General features: G+C 35.5%; 3 protein-coding genes across 4 annotated transcripts in view; all 3 read right to left on the reverse strand.

Moving 5' to 3' along the window:
• LOC100176806 (usherin) overlaps positions 1 to 3893 on the reverse strand; it is a 40987-nt gene extending 37094 nt beyond the window's left edge. Inside the window, exons 1-7 of one of the 2 annotated variants that reach the window (XM_018815593.2) lie at positions 3582 to 3893; positions 2963 to 3160; positions 2107 to 2414; positions 1588 to 1650; positions 1044 to 1209; positions 446 to 629; positions 94 to 284 (exon numbers count right to left, since the gene is read on the reverse strand). In XM_018815593.2, coding sequence (XP_018671138.2) covers positions 94 to 284; positions 446 to 629; positions 1044 to 1209; positions 1588 to 1650; positions 2107 to 2414; positions 2963 to 3160; positions 3582 to 3862 — 1391 coding nt within the window. In that variant the 5' untranslated portion in view covers positions 3863 to 3893. The remainder of the gene's footprint in view (positions 1 to 93; positions 285 to 445; positions 630 to 1043; positions 1210 to 1587; positions 1651 to 2106; positions 2415 to 2962; positions 3161 to 3581) is intronic. The other variant, XM_026838475.1, reaches the window with a different exon arrangement.
• Positions 3894 to 5946: 2053 nt separating this feature from the next.
• Positions 5947 to 9382, reverse strand: LOC100185402 (polycomb group RING finger protein 3). Its single transcript, XM_026838477.1, has 6 exons — positions 9230 to 9382; positions 8919 to 9044; positions 8293 to 8448; positions 7898 to 8030; positions 7404 to 7560; positions 5947 to 6871 (listed from the first exon to the last, which is right to left on the reverse strand). The coding sequence occupies exons 1-6, from the start codon at positions 9258 to 9260 to the stop codon at positions 6743 to 6745; spliced, it is 732 nt and encodes a 243-aa protein (XP_026694278.1). The 5' UTR covers positions 9261 to 9382; the 3' UTR covers positions 5947 to 6742.
• A 966-nt stretch (positions 9383 to 10348) lies between these two features.
• Positions 10349 to 20825, reverse strand: LOC100179130 (lysosomal alpha-glucosidase-like). The gene is given in 21 exon segments (XM_026838510.1): positions 10349 to 10443; positions 10683 to 10826; positions 11099 to 11378; positions 11562 to 11718; positions 12248 to 12482; positions 13080 to 13248; positions 13747 to 13864; positions 14263 to 14347; positions 14745 to 14861; positions 15089 to 15202; positions 15549 to 15680; positions 16013 to 16251; positions 16664 to 16814; positions 17170 to 17313; positions 17601 to 17736; positions 18214 to 18362; positions 19043 to 19126; positions 19129 to 19246; positions 19632 to 19740; positions 20121 to 20279; positions 20454 to 20825. Coding segments are annotated over 21 exon segments (3120 nt in total). The 5' UTR covers positions 20674 to 20825; the 3' UTR covers positions 10349 to 10383.
• Between the last annotated feature and the right edge of the window lie 4 nt (positions 20826 to 20829).

Below are 20829 nucleotides of genomic sequence, written 5' to 3' on the forward strand. Positions count from 1 at the left end.
TGGATGTTTTGTGTTGTACATCTTGTGCTAGTTTATGAATTCCCACATTTGTAACTTTGTGTGCCGAGATATAGAAGTACAAAAATGACTTACGGGGGAAATTGAATACAATTCACATCTGTTGGGCTGTTTAGGGGTTGGTTGTTTTCGTATCGGAACCTTATGCGACAATCGTCGGCAAAATGACCCCACAATTGCATGTCACCGTCCGTATCGTTCGAAAACCTGCTGATGGTGATTCCTTTGGGTTGGGGGCTGTAGAACTGAAGGACTATGTAGAAAATCTGAAGAATAGGAAAAATTCCTTTTACTTTTAAACAAAAAAACAGGATTTCAATTTCTGTAAAGTTCCAACTATTTTTTAATTTCTGATATTTCTGGAAATCGTTAAATAAAAAATGTAAAATATGTAAAATTATTTCTAAAACAATTAAGCAATTTTCACCTCGTACTCCCCATTCTCAAGGTTGATATTGATGGTCAAACCACCAGGCATGTAGATTCCCAATGAAGATATCCAGGTGGTGGATGAATCATCATCATTGATGTAAGCAAGTGGATGAGCATCAGGATCCACACGGAGGCGCCGTTGAGGTGAGGTATCGGGGACTCCATTAGGAATGCAGTATCTGAAAAAATGTTACTTCCATAAATGAATAAATGTAACTTGCTCTTGTGTGGCTGGGTTACGCCATACGTAAAAACACAGGTGTTTCGTTTCACACAACTCATGCCCATTTGCAAGTTATCATGTATGTAACTTATTTATCCTTGCGTGGCGGTGTAACAACAGTTGGTATAACATGGATGTAATGTTTCATACACTTCATGCTTGCTTAAAAGTTACCACATATGTAACTTTTTGTGTAGTTGTTTATTCCGTATGACCGACAATTTAGATCAAAAATGATTAACACAAAAGCTTTATGCTTTAGCATGTTTTATATATATTCTCTAAAACAGAATAAGTTTGAAGAAACATAATTAATGAAATAAGCAAGTTATATACTACATTTAAATCACCCAATAGTCTGTAAGTTTACCTTTGTTCCAATGGATGTACTCGTGGAAAACCTTCGGGGCAAAGACAGTTTGGTAGAATATTAACTTCAGGAAAAACACCGGTCGCTATTTCTTCAATCTCGCTGTTGGTTAGCGCTCGGTCGTACCAACGAAAATCTTGCATTCTTCCAACGTATTGCCCAGTAGCTATGAAGTTTATTTCTCAATGTTAATATATTTGTTGTATATAACGTTTCAATTAGTGCACCACTTGCACACAGAATAAAACGCAGCACATAAAAATGAATTCAATACATGAGCAATAGGTTAAAAACAACGAACGTAGGAGTAACAGATCCATGATGGGTAAACAAGAAAAACCTACACAAAAAAGAACAACAAAAGTACAACCATTGGTACAGAAACATGCACCTAAGAATGTTGATTGTATATATGAAAAACTGCCTTTGAAGGTGCACAGATTATACTGGCCCAATCACCCATCAAATGACAATTAATTTAATGAACTTTGCGTACAGTGAACACCAATGAAGCATGGCAGACACCAATGACACCAAAACTTACTGTTGGACCATGTAGGCAGGTCTGACTGGATCCCTAATGCTACAAACGACGTAGCATTCCACTCTAGGTAGGTGGGTTAATAAAAATAATGTAAAAAATAAGTCATTGGAATTACTTGATTTGTTATATTAAGGGGAAATGGTAATACAATGTTATACATTTTTTGTATAAAGAGCAATACCAATTTCTTTTTGCTCGCTATTGGTGTTATGTTTATGTGCACAGATTATGCACACCATACAAATTAATTTAAGCAATATTTTCCTAGAAAGTTACATACGTGGTAACTCGTAAGCGGGCACAAGGTGCATGGAACAGAACACCCGTGTTGTAACGACTGTCGTTGCCCAGCCGCGCGACGATAAATATGTTTATAACCTTTTTTAGAAATTAAAGTTTTAATTTTAAATTGATTGAACAAATAAGCAACACGCGGGAATAAATCAGCAACATTCATTTAATCTTTTTAAATAATTTAGAATACAAAGTTATAGTTTTAAAATCGATGAAAACATTTACCTCTAACTCTCTGCCCAACTCTTATTATCGGCTGGTTGTTGATATCGGTCATTCGACTCTCTAGTACGCTGGTAGCAAATGGAGTGCCGTCAGTTTCCACCCCGTTAATGAACACGCTGATAGCTGTACCGTACACTTGTATGGCCAGATGCTGCCAGTTATCAGATGGGAAATTCACTGGGATCATTTTGTATTGCGGCCGCCCGTCGACAGCTCTATACTGCAACACGATGGAAAAAGATCCGACAAGAACGAGAAAGACGACCTGCTTGTGGCGGCCTGGACCAGCGATCTTTTCAAGAATTACTCTGAAAAAAATGACCAAATAGTACATCACTCTGTTACGAATCAAAATAAACAGAAACTGTACGTTTGTCCCTGTTCGGGATGCCCCTTCAACGGAACAATATTAAAATATATCGTAAGGGGGGGGGGGGGAGGATGGGACACATTTTCTTTCGTTTTTCTCGTCCAATTTAATAGTGAACAAATAAATTTTAGGAAATATGAAACCAATATCTCGTGTTTCCCTACCCTATTTTTATAGATGCAAATTACATGTCACGTGTTATAAAGGATTGGGAAAGATGAGACAGATTGTGATATGATGGGGGAAGATGGGAAACCTTTTCATTCCATTTTTTTGTCTCATTTGGCAGCAAACGGATTATAACACCATATCCTTACATCTTCCGTAGACCGGTGTTAGTGGTTTAAAAACAAGATCAGAATATTTGGATATTAAGTGCTCAAGCTGACCCATTTTACCCTACAGCACTATATTAATAAAAACGAGAACGCGCGAAAATTTGTCAAACTAATACGCTAATAGCAAAGAAATAAACTTGGTTCTTACCCCGCATTTCCTCTTCTTTGTTTCAACCACACAGCCATGGTAAAGTGACCGCGACGCCCCATCCTTGGGACACCACTCGGAATAAATCTACAAGCTCGATCGTTCAGGAAAACGTAAGAGGCGCTTCCCCTCCGAGGCATGTCAGCAAAGTCTGGCGTTACACAGGTTCCAGCGTCGCCTTCTAGCAGTTTTAAAAACCTGTAAGTTTGAAAGAGTGGAGACATGAAGATAACATGTATACTATGTTACTTCTGCTACCCGGCATAATGTAAATAATCTCATTTGGTATGGAACGTAATATATTTTCGACGTTTCCTAAATAAAATTTTATACCAGATAAGCTACTAAAAAAATATTTAAAAGCACTAACGTTTAAAATTACCGAAATAAAATCAGACAGACTGAAAGTGATGGTAAAATTATAACGTTACGAAAGGACAAAAACAGAAAAAGTGTTTACAATTGAACGCAACACCTAAACCTAAATATTCGGTTACTTCTGCTACCGGACATAATGTAGATATTCGTTGGGTTGCTCATCTGGTATAATACCAGGTGTTCCGATAAATGATCACACCAAGAGATGAAGAGATTAGTAACACCTAAAGTAAGTATTTACCTCGGAGCTGCATCGTTCTCACGGTCTCTCCCAGGGCAACCCTGGTTACAGATTTTAATGTTACAAGCATTTTCCCTCAAGCCCTCTTCGCTGTCCACAGGCGCACAAAAGTCTGCCCGACCGTTCATACCGCAAGTAGCAGAAGGCGGAGTCGTCGAGATCGGTTTAAATTTTGCCACATCTTCGAGAGGCGGGTTAGTCCCGATTCTGCCGCCCAACTGAGCCGGAATGATGCGGAATAAACTGGCTATTGCCAGAAGCGCGAGCATAAGTCGCGTCATGTTGGTGTTCCCTTTCTTACAATTACCACAGCAGATGGAACTAGGTTTGCGTAAAAAAATCTATGCAAAAAATATGGTCTTTTAACGGAAAATCTGGTATAAAACGTACTATAGTGTAATTTAGACGTTTTGCTATCCGGCAAAAAGTGTTCTCTAATGAAGTCTTGCCAGATGGCAGACCAAACGTCGAAAATATATACCACGTTTTATACCAGATGAGTCTATACATACTTTACTATTGGAATATCTAACATAGTCTTTGATCTAGTAAGTCGTAAGTCGCTCGACTGTCATTAAACAAAAACAATTTTGATTTTCGCCTGTTTACTTATACATATACAATGCTGTGGGGTAAGATGGATACCAAATATAAATCCCACATTTCCTAATCGTGATATTAAAATTAACGACACTATTTTATAGAGGATAACATTATATATTTCTGTAATTTTTTTGTTTACTACGAAATTGGACGATAAAAGAAAATGAAACCAAGTACCATTTTACCCCAACCTGTCTAAACTATAACTATTGACACTACGCAAATGTGGATATAGAATTCTTCTACTGAAACTTTACGCTATACCTTCTACTCATATAATATGCATTGGCATCTGCTCATGACCGTGAATTATTCATATCATTCTTATCACAACATCTCGCATCGTGAGTCGCTTAATTCTCACTAAAAAGAACACCTATGTCTACATATAGGACTTAAAATATAAACAAAATCTGATAGTGTACCAACGTACCAATTTTTAACGTAGTATATAGTAGGGTGGGGGAAGATGGGACACTTTTAGCACTGAATATCCAAATATCCTGATCGTGTTTTAAACAATTAACAACGGTCCATGGGAGTCGTGAGGATATGGTTTTATAATTCTTTGACTATTCTTCGTTTACTGCCATATAGGACGAGAAAATAGAATAAAAAGGTGTCCCATCTTCCCCCACACTACTATATTACTGTGGGGTAAGTTGGGTTACTGTACGAACCTAAACCCCATGTTTCCTGATCGTGTTTTAAACAATTACTAACACTATTACAAAGTAGCAGGGCTACGGTTATATATTTCTGTAATATTCTGTGTTTACTACCAAATGGGAAGACATATTTTGTTCTATACAGCATTTTTAAAAATCTACAAATAGACTACAGTATTCTGTTTCATACACCTTTTGCGCCCTTGCAAGTTACCACGTAGTATTATTATGCCGTGCAGCTTTTTTATAAAAACTCACTTTTTCAGAACATACACTCTCTAAAAGCTCATATACACAACAGCAATATCGACTATGAGATATAAATTTCAAGCAATTATAATACCAATAATTATAGTAGGGTGGGAGAAGATGGGACACCTTTTCATTCTATTTTCTCATCTAATTTGGTAGTAAACAAAGAACTTTCAAAGAATTATAAAACCGTATCATCACGACTCTCATAGACCGTTTTTAATGGTTTAAAACACGATCAGGATATTTGGATATTATGTGCTAAAGGTGTCCTATCTTCCCCCCACTCTACTATATAATATTGTGTAGCCTTATTATAAAATCTTACTGTTTTAGACCATACACCAACTAAACATCCGTATTTCCACAACAGTAACATCGACTATGAGGTAAATTTGAGGCAATTAGTATATTGATCGATTTAAGTGGCGGGTTTACTCTACATTAAGCACCCTCCACAGAACTTCGTCATAGAATTTAACATCCAGCCTGAAACATTTAAAACCACTTGGACTTAACGGTTTTCTCCTTAGCTACCCGAATGCGTTACTACTGTCCTGTGTACTCTCACGGCCAACTGACCGTTCCCCTTGGTGTAGCGACCATGCATTTTCCTTCCAATTAAACGTAGATATATTTTTACTATGTTAAATTCTGTCAAACTATGATCAAGGTCAAGTACATTTTTTTCGGGACAGAAATACTATAATATTCCAGAATATTTCTCTCTCTGTGGCTACCAAATGGCTTCATTGCGCATGCGCGGTGTGGTAAACATTAGAATGGATAAAAGCAACCGAATCAGACTCCCATCACTCTAGCGCCATCTACCAGACGCAAAATTTCACACTTTTGTGCTTTTATTGCGGAGTACATCACATGCACAACAGTGAACATTGATCATAAATACTAATACACAGTCAGGTATTACATTGGTTAAATACTTGGTTTCACATTTTGGCAACTCCAAATATTTTGAATTTAAAGGGTATAACTAACAGTATAACTCCAGTGAAACAGGGTTTCTAACCAACACCTTTGCACTTTGTTATGGCATGTATGTTTTTTGCATGTGTGCTACAAAAATTAACAATTTCACTTTTAAACAGTTTACATAATTGAGTTATGCACAAAAGTCGGCAAAATTGAGTTCTGGCTAAGAAGTTGCAAAAAAAAGCCCACACGTGAAAATACAAAATAGTCCAAACAATGAAAATAGGGGAGAAAAGAGTTATAACATAACGATACTAGATATATAGTCCAGTTGTTATGGACCTTTGTTTTGGCATGTGTATAACATAACAATACTGCTGGGTTGTTATGGCATCTGTGTCACAAGTTTAACTCACTTTAAAATAGTTTACATAATTAAGTTAAAGACAAAGAGTCTGCAAAATAGACAAAAAGTTGCAAAAAAGACAAGTGAATAAAAAAATAGTTCGAAAAAGTCAAAATATTATAGAAACTAGTTATAAACGAGGATACTAGGTTGATAGTCGAGTTGTTATGGCATCTGTGTCACAAGTTTAACTCACTTTTAAACAGTTTACATAATACAATTCAGTTATAGACAAAAAGTTGCAAAAAAAATGCGAGAATACAAAATAGTTCGGAAATTAAAAATAGAATAGCAACGAGTTATAACATAACGATACTAGGTCGATAGTCGAGTTGTAAAGGTGGTTTCCTTGCCCTCCACCTTGTAACGAGGATAAACATGAGCGTGTGATCCTTCCCAAGGATCTCATCATTGCACAAAATGTCAAGCTGAAAAAATTTATAAAAGTATCAGGTTTAATAAAAATAGTACAGTGGGGGAAGATGGGGCACCTGTTTCGTCTAATTTGATAGTAAACAAAGAACATTTAATGAATTATAAAACCTTATCCCCACAACTCCCATAGACCGTTGTTAATTGTTTAAAACACAATCAGGATATTTGGATATTATATGCTATCTTCCCCCATGCCAAAATACTATATGTGTTAGTATTTTTAAATTTTTTACTGGAAACTCCCAAGTGAAATGAATTGCCTACTATTTAGTGTTTACTATTTAGTTATTTTTTTAGTTTTTTTTTTGGTGCCACTTTTTACCACCAATTTAGCTGGTATATTTTTACATTTTGTCGGCCAACTGAATTTCTGTCCACTATTACATAAGTATCTACTGACTAAGTTTTAGTCCGGCGACCAAAAAACAAAATCTAATTTAGACGGCGACACGGCGGCAAGTTTAGTGGATAGAAGAGAACACCGCCTTCGTACAGCAAATACCCAACTTTACTTGGTATAAATACCTCTGAGTGTTGGTGTATTCCAAGTCCAAGATTTTTGGCGAGAAATTTCTTTAAAATTTTGATCGTTGCATGTATGGAGCATTGTAGGAAAGGACGCTTAAGGTGTTTAAGGGAACATGAAGTACTTCGTAGAAAAATATTCACTTGTTCGTCGTATCTGTAATAGAACGGGATACAAAATAAAATAATATATATAATATCATAAAATTAAAAAAATGGAATATTTATTAAAACGAAAAAGTGGGCGAAATTTATAACACAACTTTTTTTTAAATATACATACACATTTATTACAGCCCAAATCCTAGGAGATCTCACCCACAAAGAATAGAATAAGCAATGTAAATAATGCTTAACATTTCCCACAAGCCTAATTTGTATAGCACCAAATAACTGTTTACTAGTTCCAAAAATTATATATATATATATGAACTAAATAGCCATATATATTCCATAGGTGGTAATGTGGTATTACGTATAATTTCTAAACATACCTATGATAACTCTGTTGTTTCCCGTCATCCATCAGAGTTGTGTCTTTCATAACAGTGGGATTGGACATATGAATATCAAATGGAATTGGAAGATTATTTTTATGACAGAACTGAATACGCCGTGACCACTCAGCTGGAAAAAAGTTATTTTATCAAGAAGCTAGAACTATGGAAATAATTAGACAAAAAATTATCAATTGAAAATAGCAAATTACATATTAACAATTCACATATTTAGTACCATGCTAAAATAAAAAATATGATACTGTTTTTGAAACCAAGATATAATAATAGTAATATTAAATTTTATATATAGTGACAAAGGATATAGTGACAAAATTTTAGGATATAGTGACAAAACAACAGTTGTTTTGACTGTTTAAAATAAAACTTACACTGTTTTAACTTGGGCACAAGTTTCTCCACAATATCTTGCATGGTCCGATCGTATGCTAGATACTGTAGTGGGTAACTATGATGGATCACTGCTTCACACTTCGGACATTCATTTCTTCCGTCTTCCACGTGCGATACGATGCAACTTTTGCAAACTGGGGAGAAATAAAACATCTCAAGACAGCTTGTTAAAAGGGTAATTGTACAGCTAGTAATTGGTGCTTAGATCAAAATAAAGGCAATTTAAGGGGACGTGTTAAACGTGTAATTCTACAGCATATTGATTGCATTGTTGAATAAAACCATGGGTGCTAGTGAAGAATTCTACCCCCACGTTATCTGCTAACTACTAACCCATATAACCAAATCCCCTAATTACCAACCTTTAACAATTATCACCATCATAATCAGAGGGTACTGAAGGATTCTTCACTATAACCAATTCTAAAGCATTAAAGTTATAATTCTAGACAATTATACTTATATACACAAATAAAAACATGGGTGCTAGCGAAGAATCTTTTTTACCCTCATACCCTCAACAAATTGCCTAATCTGCCCCGGTTTTTTTCACTGGTATAACATGTAATTAAAAATCAATATATTGTGTTACTAGTGTACTTACAGGTATGTAGACATTCTGTTATCGTCGTAGCATCGATAAGGTAACCGTGGCAAAGGTAACACGTTATGTGTTCATTCAGATTACGGAGACGAATTTTTCTGTCCATCTGAACGTCGGTAGACGCACCTATAATGTATAATTACAGTCTTAAAAAGGTTTGCAGGGGCACTACACTGCTACGAACACGTAACAGACAAAATCAAACCAATTGTATAATAAAGTTATAGCAGATATATATTTTGCCTAAATGGCAAAGTCAGTCATGTACAGAATGTTGGCAAATCAGCATTAATTTATTCCCGTAAACTCACCTTTTACTTGCCTTGTAGTTCGCATTGCCATTGCGTGTACTCATTCATTGACAAAAGTAAAAAATGATAAAAATTTAAAGCCCAGGCTAAACTACTCAAGCGTACGAACGAAGACATTCCTTTTGTGTCAACGATAGGGGACAGAAAATGCTTGTCAGATGTACAGCTTTGTAGTTTTACTACAAGCAGAAACATGTACACGATTCATGTAAAACAACATTAGTTTATAATAGGAAAATCCGACTGCCTACTTTAACGTTTAATCATAGCAAGTTTTTTCTCTCTCTAGCATAGGGCGCGTGTTCTTTTTCTAGCATAGGGCGCGTGTTAGAGAACACAAGCTGCAATCATATATAAAACATAACAGGACAAGAGATCACACAGATCTAATGCATGAGCACGGTATAAACTAATTAGCATAGTATTAATTACCCCTATCACTACAATGGTCGACTGAGATCGATCAAAAACAAATCAAAAGTAACCAACAAAGCGGGTTTCAGTCGCCATTGGTGACTGTGGAGCAGTAGATATAATGAATTTAATTGGTGTATTATAACTCATTAAACTTAAGACGTATAAGGATTGAAAGTTTGGTAAAGAATATGTGTAAATACGCTTTGTACAACTCCTGTACCATGTGTTGACATGTAAACTTACACTAGTTAACCTTGTCGTCGCTTTTTTTTTTCGGAACAGAAAATTAAGGCCTTCACTATCGCAAGCTTGTCACTTTCGGACGTACAAGGGTGTTAGGCCGAATCTAGCTTAAATCCCAGTTTCTCCATGACCCCTCTCATACAGAATAGAAGTAGAAAGCGCGCCTGGCTATAGCTCAGAATTAGGCCAAGGCTTAACGCTGCTACTATTGTGAGCGTGTGTGTTCTTGGGTTTTTCCTCCAACTCAATGGTCACTAATGCGTGCTATAAATTATCATTCATACATCACAAAAAATGAAAAATTCTCCCAAAATAATAACCCACAAATACGAGGGAACTCGGTAAGCGGAAACGAGGTGTGTGAAATGGAACAGCCGTGATATAACTGTCGTTCCCCGCCACACAGGAATATTTAAGTTACATAATTCTGCCATGACTTTTCAAAACAACACATTTGAACACAATCAGACCAGTTCAATTTATTTAACACCGAATCACCACTGTACTTCAAATGATCCGCTCATCACCACGTTTATGTTGCTAACTGTTACTTGCTGCAAAATAAAATTGAAAGTTGAATTACCACAGAAGTGAAGGATATTCTGTTACGATATAGATTAGACTGGTGAAAAGTGTTAGAGGTTGGTAGTTAGAGGTTATAGAGGGTTAGTAGTTAGGGTTTGGTGGTTAGTAGATAACGTATGGAGGGATTCTTCACTAGTAACAAAAAAACTTGGAAATTAAAAAATGAACAAACTGCATTTAAACTATAACCCTGTAGGGGTATTCTTACCGAGTTAGACACCGTGAATGACTTGGAAACTCCATTGACAGTAACAGATTGTGGGGAAGATGATACACCCATGATACGCAAGCTACCCATAGTCATGCTTGACATTATGCTCGAGCTACCACTTGCAGATGTGGTCAGTTTGTTCTGTAATGTAAAACACTTCATTTAAAAAAGAATAAATAGACATTAACACTTAAATATAAATGGACATCAACACAAATAAATAATAATCACCCACAAAGTTACATGCGTGGTAACTTGTAAGTGGCCAGAGGTGCATGAAACAGAACACCTGTGGTATAACGACAGTTGTTTCCCGCAATGCGAGGATAAATGTTACATCCATTCACACTCAAATACAAGTATAAACTTCAAATAAAAACACAGAATAAAAGATGGGATAAAATATTGCTTACGTTTTGTGCTGAGAAGGTAAACAGTGCATGTTGTCCGCTAAGTATTGGGTTCAAGGTATCTCCCTGATCCCAGTACATTTGCCCAACAGCTGAACCGCTGTCATCCAAAGCAATAATTAATCCGAACGGATTTTTTCTTGATAACTCAGTGTTAGAGGCAGGTTCCTGGGTTGGGATGACATAACCACCTCGTACATGGATGGGAATAGTTCCTATTGGAGCGCTAATGCTGGCGACATTACCTCGTGTACCTAACTCAACACCATTTGCATAGTCGTACCTACACAGCAAGAAAAACTTCAGTATTAGAAGTACTTAATAATTATTATTGGTACTTTTTAATTTTGTGGTAGTTTTAACGACAGGAGATGGGAAATGCAAATAAGATACATGAAATTTAAAAAAACCTTAGTCAAATGCTGTAGCAAAAGTCAATAAAAATATAAAAAGGTGGCTACAATACCATCTTGCATCAGGGAAGTAAGCAGAAACAGAGGTCTCTCCTTGGTACAACACAGGGGAAAAGAGAAGTGCAGGACCCCACATAAATTGCTCGTCGATAGTAATTGTGTTTACGTCATTAATAAACTCAAAAGATAGAGGTCGCACAATACCAGTACCTGGTAAAAGATAATTTTGGCACCAGTGTAAGACAGTGGTTTATTGTTTGTAAAACAGCGCAATATAGCAATGCTAATATGTTTATGCTATATGGGTGAAGTGCTATGGCAAGGCATGCCAGGATATTAGAAAGAGTTGGCTCATAACCAAACCCTTAATGTTATCTATAGCAGAAATATAAAAGTAAAAGAAATGTGATTCTGTTCATATCACGCGGCTGAATTAGTTATTTACCACTGGTTGCACATTGCTTATTTATCTACTATTAAAAATCTAAACTAAATTGAATAGTTTGGGTGCAACAGCTAAGTTTTTGTCACTATTTTCTACACTTTTATCCTTAGCATGTTTCAAGAACTGTTGCTTTGCTGTTGATTCCCTTCCCTTAGAAATTTAAATAACATAATCTTCGCCATCGCTTTGAAAGATAAATAAAAATTATGTTAAGTTTATTAGAAACAGTGTTGCCACAATAGAAAATTATTAGGGTAGTTTTATCACATAATCAGATGTGCAACACTCAATTACCTGCAGTGTGTGCTGTGTAGAAGAGCTCGTACAAATATGGTAGCAAAGTATATCGAGTACGAAGTACTGCCCTCGATCGAGCAGCGAATGCATCCCCCCATGCGGCAGGGTCTTGCTCTTTGTATCCTAGCCCATTATGGTTTCTGGAGAACGGGTAGAATGCACCAAGTTCCATCCAACGATCGCAAAGTTCTTCCTGAGCGTCACCATTGAACCCACAGATGTCAGCTCCAACCTTATAGTAAGGACAGTTTTAATGACATACAGTTTATGTTTAAAGTCCTATTGTGGTAAAAATAAATAAACCAATCCTGGTAAAAATAAATAAACCAAACTCTAGGTTGGAGCTAACACCAATCCTGGCATAAAGATGTCAGTTCTAACCTTAGATGGGGATTTTATAATTCAAGACATTAGAAACAGTTTATGTTGATTTGCGGGTAATGGGGCAATCTTGGACTAAAAGCAGGCAGTTCGGGTTCGAAGTTTTAGGTAAAGGGCCAACTCTAGCATAAATCCTAGGACCCATAGCTTGCCACGCTGCTGGATCTCACACACATAGAATAGAATAAAGTCCTTTTCACATTAGGTTTTATTCAACATTTGAACCGGTAGTTTAAATTTGTTTTACGTTCTATAGATTGTTAAAAGTAAAACTTTATAGAACAATCTTTTAGCGGCTCATGTCGTACAAAACGCAGGATATTTCCAACGTTTCGTTTGCCTTCTAGCAAGACTTTATCAGGGAATGTAGCGCAACAATACAAGCAAGTGAAAAATATAAACATTATTGAATATTTATTGATTATAGAAAAGTAAAACATGATCTTACATAAGGTATTCCAAACATGTTGAATTCCAACATTCCAATGACTGACATTTTCAGATCATGCCAATCAGAGTTGTTATCACCAAGCCAATGTGCCGCCCATTGTCCCGACCCAACGTACGTACTTCTGCTAACTACGAATGGTCGCTTACCGGTTGCTGCTGTGGCAGATCTGAAGTAGAATAAATAAATAAATGTAACTTATTTAATGATCTGGTGCAGCGAAAACCTAACCAACAAAAATCAACCCATAACACGTGTTATGGACACGCCTCCGTGCACACCCACGACAGAAAAGCACTGGCATGCCTTAGCCACGTGACTTGCGCAATGTGCCGCAGTCAGCGTGCTTCATTATTAATTGTGTCGTGCTTCATTATTAATTGTGTAGTTATGTAGTAATCAGTGTCGCTATGTCGCAATTTAGTGCCCTTTATATACGTGTGTGCTCGCCTTTTCATTCTTCAACTTGGCGTCTCAATACAAACCCAAGAACACAACAACACGGGTGTTGTTTTATACACCTTGTGTCTAATTACAAGTTACTACATATGTAACTTAGTCGGTGATTTGATTATTATTTTGGGAAGGATTTCCCTTGACAAAACCTCACCCACATAGAATAGAAACAAACAGTAAGATACTATAAAAGCAATAATAAATTTCTTACAGTATCGTCACATTAGATTGACTCCACCCATACAAGTTATGCACATCGTAATGGTTACCAAGTTTATGCAAATGATCAGGACACATGGTCTTATCCGCAAGTATATCACCCCAGATCTCTGTACAAATATATAAAAAAAAATTGAAAAGGTTAATGCATTTTGTATGTTTTAAGTTGTAAGATATGTTAAATGAATTTTTTTAAATATTTCATTTTTAAACTAAGCAAATGTAATTGTAAAGCCAACCTTAACTTTCGTTATGCTAATATAACAATTTGCAAAGTTTGGCTCATGAACAGTATTGAACAATAATGTTATAGGATCTTATATTAAAACATGGTTAAAAAAAACCTGATAAAAAAAAGAAAAAAGAAACTAAAAAGCAGAAGAAGAAACCTAGCCGATAAAAAAACTAAAAATTAGAAATAAAAATACTTGATTAAAGAATGAAAAAAAACTTAAAAATAAATCCTGATTAAAAAACGAATTTAAAATTATTTTCCAAACTTGTGTACTTGGTTTATAAGGCGGGTTGTTAAGAGCATTGGTTGCGCAACCACTCGTGCTGCCGGCCACAAAGTTTGCTGGTTCGTTCATATCCTGCGTGAAACAATTTCTATTAAGTAAATGTAACTTGCATTATCCTAGGAAAACGCCAGTCGTTATTACATAATGTACTATTTAAAACTAAAAATTAGTATATCCTGCAATAATTAATTTGATTTAAAACTAAAACTTGGATAATTCATTGATTCTATATTAGTCAGGTCATGCGCAGAGGCATGTCAGTGGACGTGGAAATTAAGCCAGAGTTGGTACATTTCGCCACTACTAGATTAAATGTTTAAAACTGAAAATTTATATATTTTTGCTAATATTTTACAGAAATGAATGAAAATTTGTATAGTAATTAAAAATTAAAGTTTATATATTTTTGCTGATATTTTTAATAAATGAATGAGAACTTGTTTTACATAAAGTAGTTAAATGCACTTACAATCCAAAGTCCATCAAAGTTGATTGTCTTATGGAAGTCTACACACTGATCTGTCCACCAGGTTTCAGTGTCTGGGTTGGTGTAATCTGGAAATGCACATTGACCAGGAGGCCACACCTAAGAGTTTTGAAAAAAGAAAATTTAAAACTTTTTATAAATGGATCAAAAAAAAACAAAACAAATCAAATGAAAAAAAACTTTAATGCAGTGTTTAAATTTTAGGATATATTTATTTAAAAGTTACTACAAAATTTAAAACATTTTTCAGGTCCTTGTCAAGGACAGAATAGAATATAATAAAAGGTGAATCAGAAAATCAAAAACCGAATAAAACCAGTTCTTACTCGTCCAGATGCAGGAGTTACTCCATCTGACTCGGTAACAAACACATTCATCGAAGCTCCTATGTCATAAGGTGGGTAAGTACCAGCTGGGTCGTCTTCAGTGATGCAGGGATCCTGTAAGTGTTTTATTTAAGTTAAAACAGAGGTGTGGGAAATATTATAACAACAATTATAGCAAAGGTGTCACAAAATATATAAAACAAAATGTATTACGAAAATTTCACAAAAAACTATAACAAAAGTGTTGGGGCATGCCAAGCTGGCGATAAGAAACTTCAGGGGTCACCGGCAGTTCACCAAATTGTTACAAGTACTGCATGTATTAGTATTATACTATTAATTGTAAAGGGTTGTGAAAAATGTTAGAAACTTAAAATGAGTCGCTTAAGTTTTGGAAAGCCCTGTCAAAAACAACCAGACTTTAAATTATAAATCACTTGTTTCACCAACACCAACCTACCAAGATAATAATATAATGCTTTCCACCGCTTTGTAGCTGTTTAACATAATCAGGCAAGCCAGCATAGTTGGTATGATCGTAAGTGAAGTCTCTTCGTTCATCCATGTAGTCAATATCACCATACTGAACGTCCTGTGGTTTAAACATGGCATAAATAGATGTTTCATTATAATATGCATATCATATATATATATATATATTAATACACATTTAAGATTGTTATAAAGTGTAAAAATCAATGCCATCATACTAAACATCATGTAGTTTGAACAGACAACACGCAACTTGGACAAGCTATAATTAGTGACTCCAAGCTCAATATGATACTACAATTATAATACGATATTTAAAAAAAATATGTTACTTGCGATACTATATAAAAAATATGATGAATATGATACTATAAAAGTTTTCTTTACATAATATTGCTCCAAATCAGTGTTATAAAAGAAATATATATATACCATTGGGATATCATAAGCATCCATTCTTGCCACAGTGGCCTTCACAACATCCAAGCTTCCGTAACCATAACGACAAAGCTGGAATCCAAGGGACCAATATGGGGGCATGAATGGAGTTCCAATGGCAGTGTTATACTGTTCAATTACACTGTTTGGTTCTGGACCAAGGAAGACATACATGTCCAATACACCTCCTATAGTTCTGTACACAACGCCAGGTGCTGGTGTCAAGGTCACATCTGTATTTTTATTAATGTAAATAATTTTTGTCAAGGTAAAATCTGCATTGAAAATAATCTTTAGATCTGTATTATAAATATTAAAAAAAATCTAGGTCAGGGTTTTTATTTGCACTTGTGTAATTTATTTGTTTATATATATTTATCGAAGTTTGCCGACTTGAAAAAATGGATGAATGCAACTTTTTTATTCTTACGTGGCAGTAAACAACAGTTATAAAAAAACACGGGTCTTCTGTTTCATACACCTCATGCCCACTTACAAGTTACCACGTACATTACATTTATTTTCAGTAGGAGATGTAATTTAGTTATTAAAATGCACTTTCTCAATAAAATGATCTTCTTTTTACTTTTTTTAATTTACGTTAAACAAATAAATGATCTCGATGTAACCAAGCAAACTTATCACCTTGTGCATTGGAATTGAGGAAAAGAACTCCGTGAGATTTTCCATCATCTTCAACAGATACATAGAATGGGTGAGTCCCATAGAGATTTGCACCTGGATCTGGGGGTTGGTCCCTCGCGTACATTCCAAAGCTCTCCCATTCAAATGTGTGCTACAGAAAAAGGACGGAAAATTAAAAATGAAAAACTGCTGTCACAAAAACAAAAAATCACAAAATTGGAAAAAAGAAAAAAAAAAGTTGAAGCTTAATAAAAATCATAAAACATTGCTTAAATAGGCGTCCACACTTTTTTCCCGTTACTATGCAACTCAAAAATATCCAGAACCTTCTACTTAACAGATTTTTAATTTTAAATTTTGGTGGAATGTGTTAGAGGTTGTTCGTTATGGGTTATTAGTTGGAGGTTAAAGGTTATAAGGGCTAGTAGTTGGTTGTTACGTTAAGAAGTTAACAGATAACTTAGTAGGGGATTCATCACTAGCAGCATCTTTTTTGTCCAACTCACAGCAAGCGTTTGATGTTCTTGTTCACCGAACCCATACATTGTTTTGGTTGGAACACGAGTTGCGATCTGCAGGAACTGATTACTGAAGGTCAAACCACCTAATGAAGTATCGAGTAGAACAGCTCCGGTGGATTGTCTGATCACCTAAAGATTGTATCAAAAAGTAAATTTAAAAAAAACAATGCTATTGTGTATGGGTCAGGGTCTAATGAGTCAATAAACTGTGATTTTTTTTCAAATTCAAAGACTAGTGTGCCATTGAGCTAATGGGCCAATCTTAGGATGGCATGCCAGGTTTTGGGACTTCACAAATACAAAATAGATGAGCACCAGGGCACCCTGGGGAACCTGGAATAAAGCCATGTTGTCCTGTGTCTTAATGGCAAAATTGTTATATTTTTTAGAACTTAATATGTGTTATAAATTCTCACTTTAAAGTAAAAAGAAGGATCATTGAAAAACTGTATATCATAAAGTGGGTTTGAAGGGGGGCTTGGGTCTGCTCCATTGATTGTAAGAGGAACCTCAAATCGATCTTCAGAGGAATCGTAAAACTTAATGTGGATTCTGGAAATGTTAAAACATAATGTAATTTTACAGAAGTTTTATAAAAATAACGCAACAAGACAGAATGTTTAAAAAAAACAATGTTTCAGTAGTGTTAGGAAAATAGTGCAACGTGACACATGTTATGAAATATGAAATGTTATGAAACAATTTATCCATGTATAAGAAACCTCTAATACAGACATTCCATTGTATATAGTTTGGGGTTAGTGAGGACCTAGGATTTAGGATACATTTGGCCCAAAAGTTCATACATACCTATAGACAGAAGTTTTGGATCTTTACTTTGAAATGGCCACCAAGTGCTTTTTTATTCATAAATAGTATTGGTTTAAACTTTTAAGGTAATGGGCCAAATCTGGCTTCAATTTCAGGTCTTTGACAAAGAGTCAAAGACCACACCCATATAGAAGAGTCTAATTACTTTTGTAGTTGAAGAGACAGTCATGCAACTTTTAAACAAGAAAAACAGAACACCTGGACTGAGTATCGAAAGTAACATCCAGCGTCACTGTGTCTACATCATCACCAAATAAAGTAGAAGTGTGGATTCTGTTAAGAGTTACACGATATCCATTGTAGGTTGCAACAGGGGTGCCTTGCATTGAGTACCCATATTGATCATTCTAAATACAAGAATGAATGAATGTAACTTGCGCTAATGAATGAATGAAAAAATCCTCGCATGGCCGGAAAAAAGACAATCGTTTTAACACAGGTGGTTTGTTTCATACACCTCGTATCAGCTTACCAGTTATCATGTATGTTACCTTGTGGGCGAACATTTTATTTAACCCATAACCTTTGGGTTAAAGCGTGCTAACCACGGCGCCAGACTGCTGCGTAGGATTATTTAACTTGCAGTTTCATCTGCTAGCAGCCAACTGGATCAAGTACATTAAAGTCACAACAACAAGTACATAACAGCTGTTCAAACTAATGTAGTTTATTATTGGCAGCAGACTTTACTTTCCCAGGCCTAAAATAAACACATATGTGAAAAAATGTGAAAGAGCAAACAAACACTTGTGAAGGTTTATTTATAGCACGGTTTTTGATAAATGTGTATTTAAAACACCGTTTTTTTATATAGAGATGTATTTAATAATACACTATTTCCTGACAAAGGTCTGTTTATCATTCTAACATGTTAATTAGGTACCGATGCATTCAATTTTAACTTTTTATACTTTTGTAATTATTTTTACATGGTAATTTCTTTTTACTTTGTTATTAATTTTTACACGATATTATATTTTACATGGTATAGTAATTAATTTTTACATAGCAGTTTATTTTTACGTACCTGAAAATAGCACATTGGGGCATTTGGAGAGTTGGTGTTTGCAAAAGCACATGATCTTTCAGTGCAAAGTGATGGAGAGAAACCACCTTCAGGAATGCAATTGACTCTTTCATCATCGTCAATACCTTCTGGAAGATTGGTTGTGTTGAAAAAACACCATGGTACGCCATTAGTATTGCTCTCGCACCAAATGCAGCCAGCACTCTGTGAAATACAACCAAACAATAATTGTTGTAGTTTACAGTAAAGTTTGTACTAAAATAACATAACATCTATGAACGAATACAATCACACAAAAAATTGGTAACACTGCATTAATTACAATGCCCTAGATAAGTTAAGAACTTATATTTTGGCTTTTTAGGCAAGAAGACACTAATGTTATTTTGCCCCGATGAAAACGACCTGAATAGGACGTCGAAACATGGGCCAGCACAATTTTTGGAAGAACAGTAAAAAAATAAGTCTAATACGCCCGGTAACAACAATATATATTATAAGTTCTGAACGTTTTACAGTGAAATTTTTATTAAACTTGATTCAATTAAAAAAATTGTAGCACATTATCTTAAATAGACGAAAGTCACACCTCACATCCAGATTGAGAAGCTCCTCCACCAGGATAACAATCGATTCTCTCGGCTTCTGGGATGTCAGAAGGACATCCAGTGTCTGGATTGGTGGGTTCACAATTGCACCTGTTGTTATAGTTTTGTTTAAGTGTATTAGATTGGGGTAATGGGCCAAATCTGACATAATTCCTAGGTCGACCTCCGTCATATAGAATATAAGCGTACATTTATCTCTTTAACATAACATAATTTTTGTAAAATGAAAGTGAAGATCATGTTATTTAAATATAAAAGAGAAGGAAATCAACAGCAAAACAACAGTTGTTAAAACACGCTATGATAAAAAGTGTGGAAAAAAGTATCATTTAAAAAGCTTGGCTGTTGCACCTAAAATATATTAATAAAAACACATTTTTTTAATTTTTCGCACCCCATGGCTTCTCTCTCAGACTAAAGAAAAAGTAAGAATATCCCCTTCTTTGTTGCACTCAAAATAATACACTAACCTCCATCAGGAACAAGGCACCATGGTTCATTTGGAACATTAGATGGACACCATAGACAACCACGGTCGTAACAACCGCCTTCACTGGACCCAGCTTCAGGGTAACAATCTACTTTGTTGCTGCATGAACTACAGGACGAGCAGCCTTCCCCTGGAGGCGCTGCGTGAATCAGATTTGTATAATTTAATGTCTTATTTTAAAATCAGAAGGTTAATATTAGAAACATAGCAGAGTATTGAATGTTAATATATTGCTGCATAGATTAAAACGCATAATTTAACAGTTTAAGCTAATTCAGTTAAGCAGAACTTTGAATATTTTTAATACCAGTACCTGCAGTCGTTGCATCATCGTAAAAACACCACGGAGGGCCTTGAACTGACGCTTCACACCACATACAACCTCTGCTATTACAGCTCGCTTCGTTGGATCCAGACTCCGGGTAACAATCAACTCGGCTCCATTCCGGGACCGTGGATGGACAAGTGGCCGCTGTGTAGCCTAATGCAGCTTCACAGCTAATGGCAAGGACTAACCACCATAAGAAATGCATGGTTAAGCGAACAAATGGTGCAAATGTGGTCCATGGGATATATATATATACCTGAGATACCATGGGAGAATAAGCAGATGTTGTATGTCAGCAAAACAAGTTATGTAACCTATGCTAGATCAGCAGAACTTCTTTAAACATTGCCAAACACTCAAA

Source organism: Ciona intestinalis, unplaced genomic scaffold (assembly GCF_000224145.3).
Source record: "Ciona intestinalis unplaced genomic scaffold, KH HT000094.2, whole genome shotgun sequence".
Classification (NCBI taxonomy): domain Eukaryota; kingdom Metazoa; phylum Chordata; class Ascidiacea; order Phlebobranchia; family Cionidae; genus Ciona; species Ciona intestinalis.

Coding starts and splice junctions, on each gene's coding strand:
- LOC100185402 (XM_026838477.1), bottom strand. CDS start 9,260: ATGGCAATGCGAACTACAAGGCAAGTAAAAG. Junction 7,561..7,897: donor AAACAACAGAGTTATCATAG/GTATGTTTAGAA, acceptor GTTCTATTACAG/ATACGACGAACAAGTGAATA. Junction 6,872..7,403: donor GAATACACCAACACTCAGAG/GTATTTATACCA, acceptor AAATTTTTTCAG/CTTGACATTTTGTGCAATGA.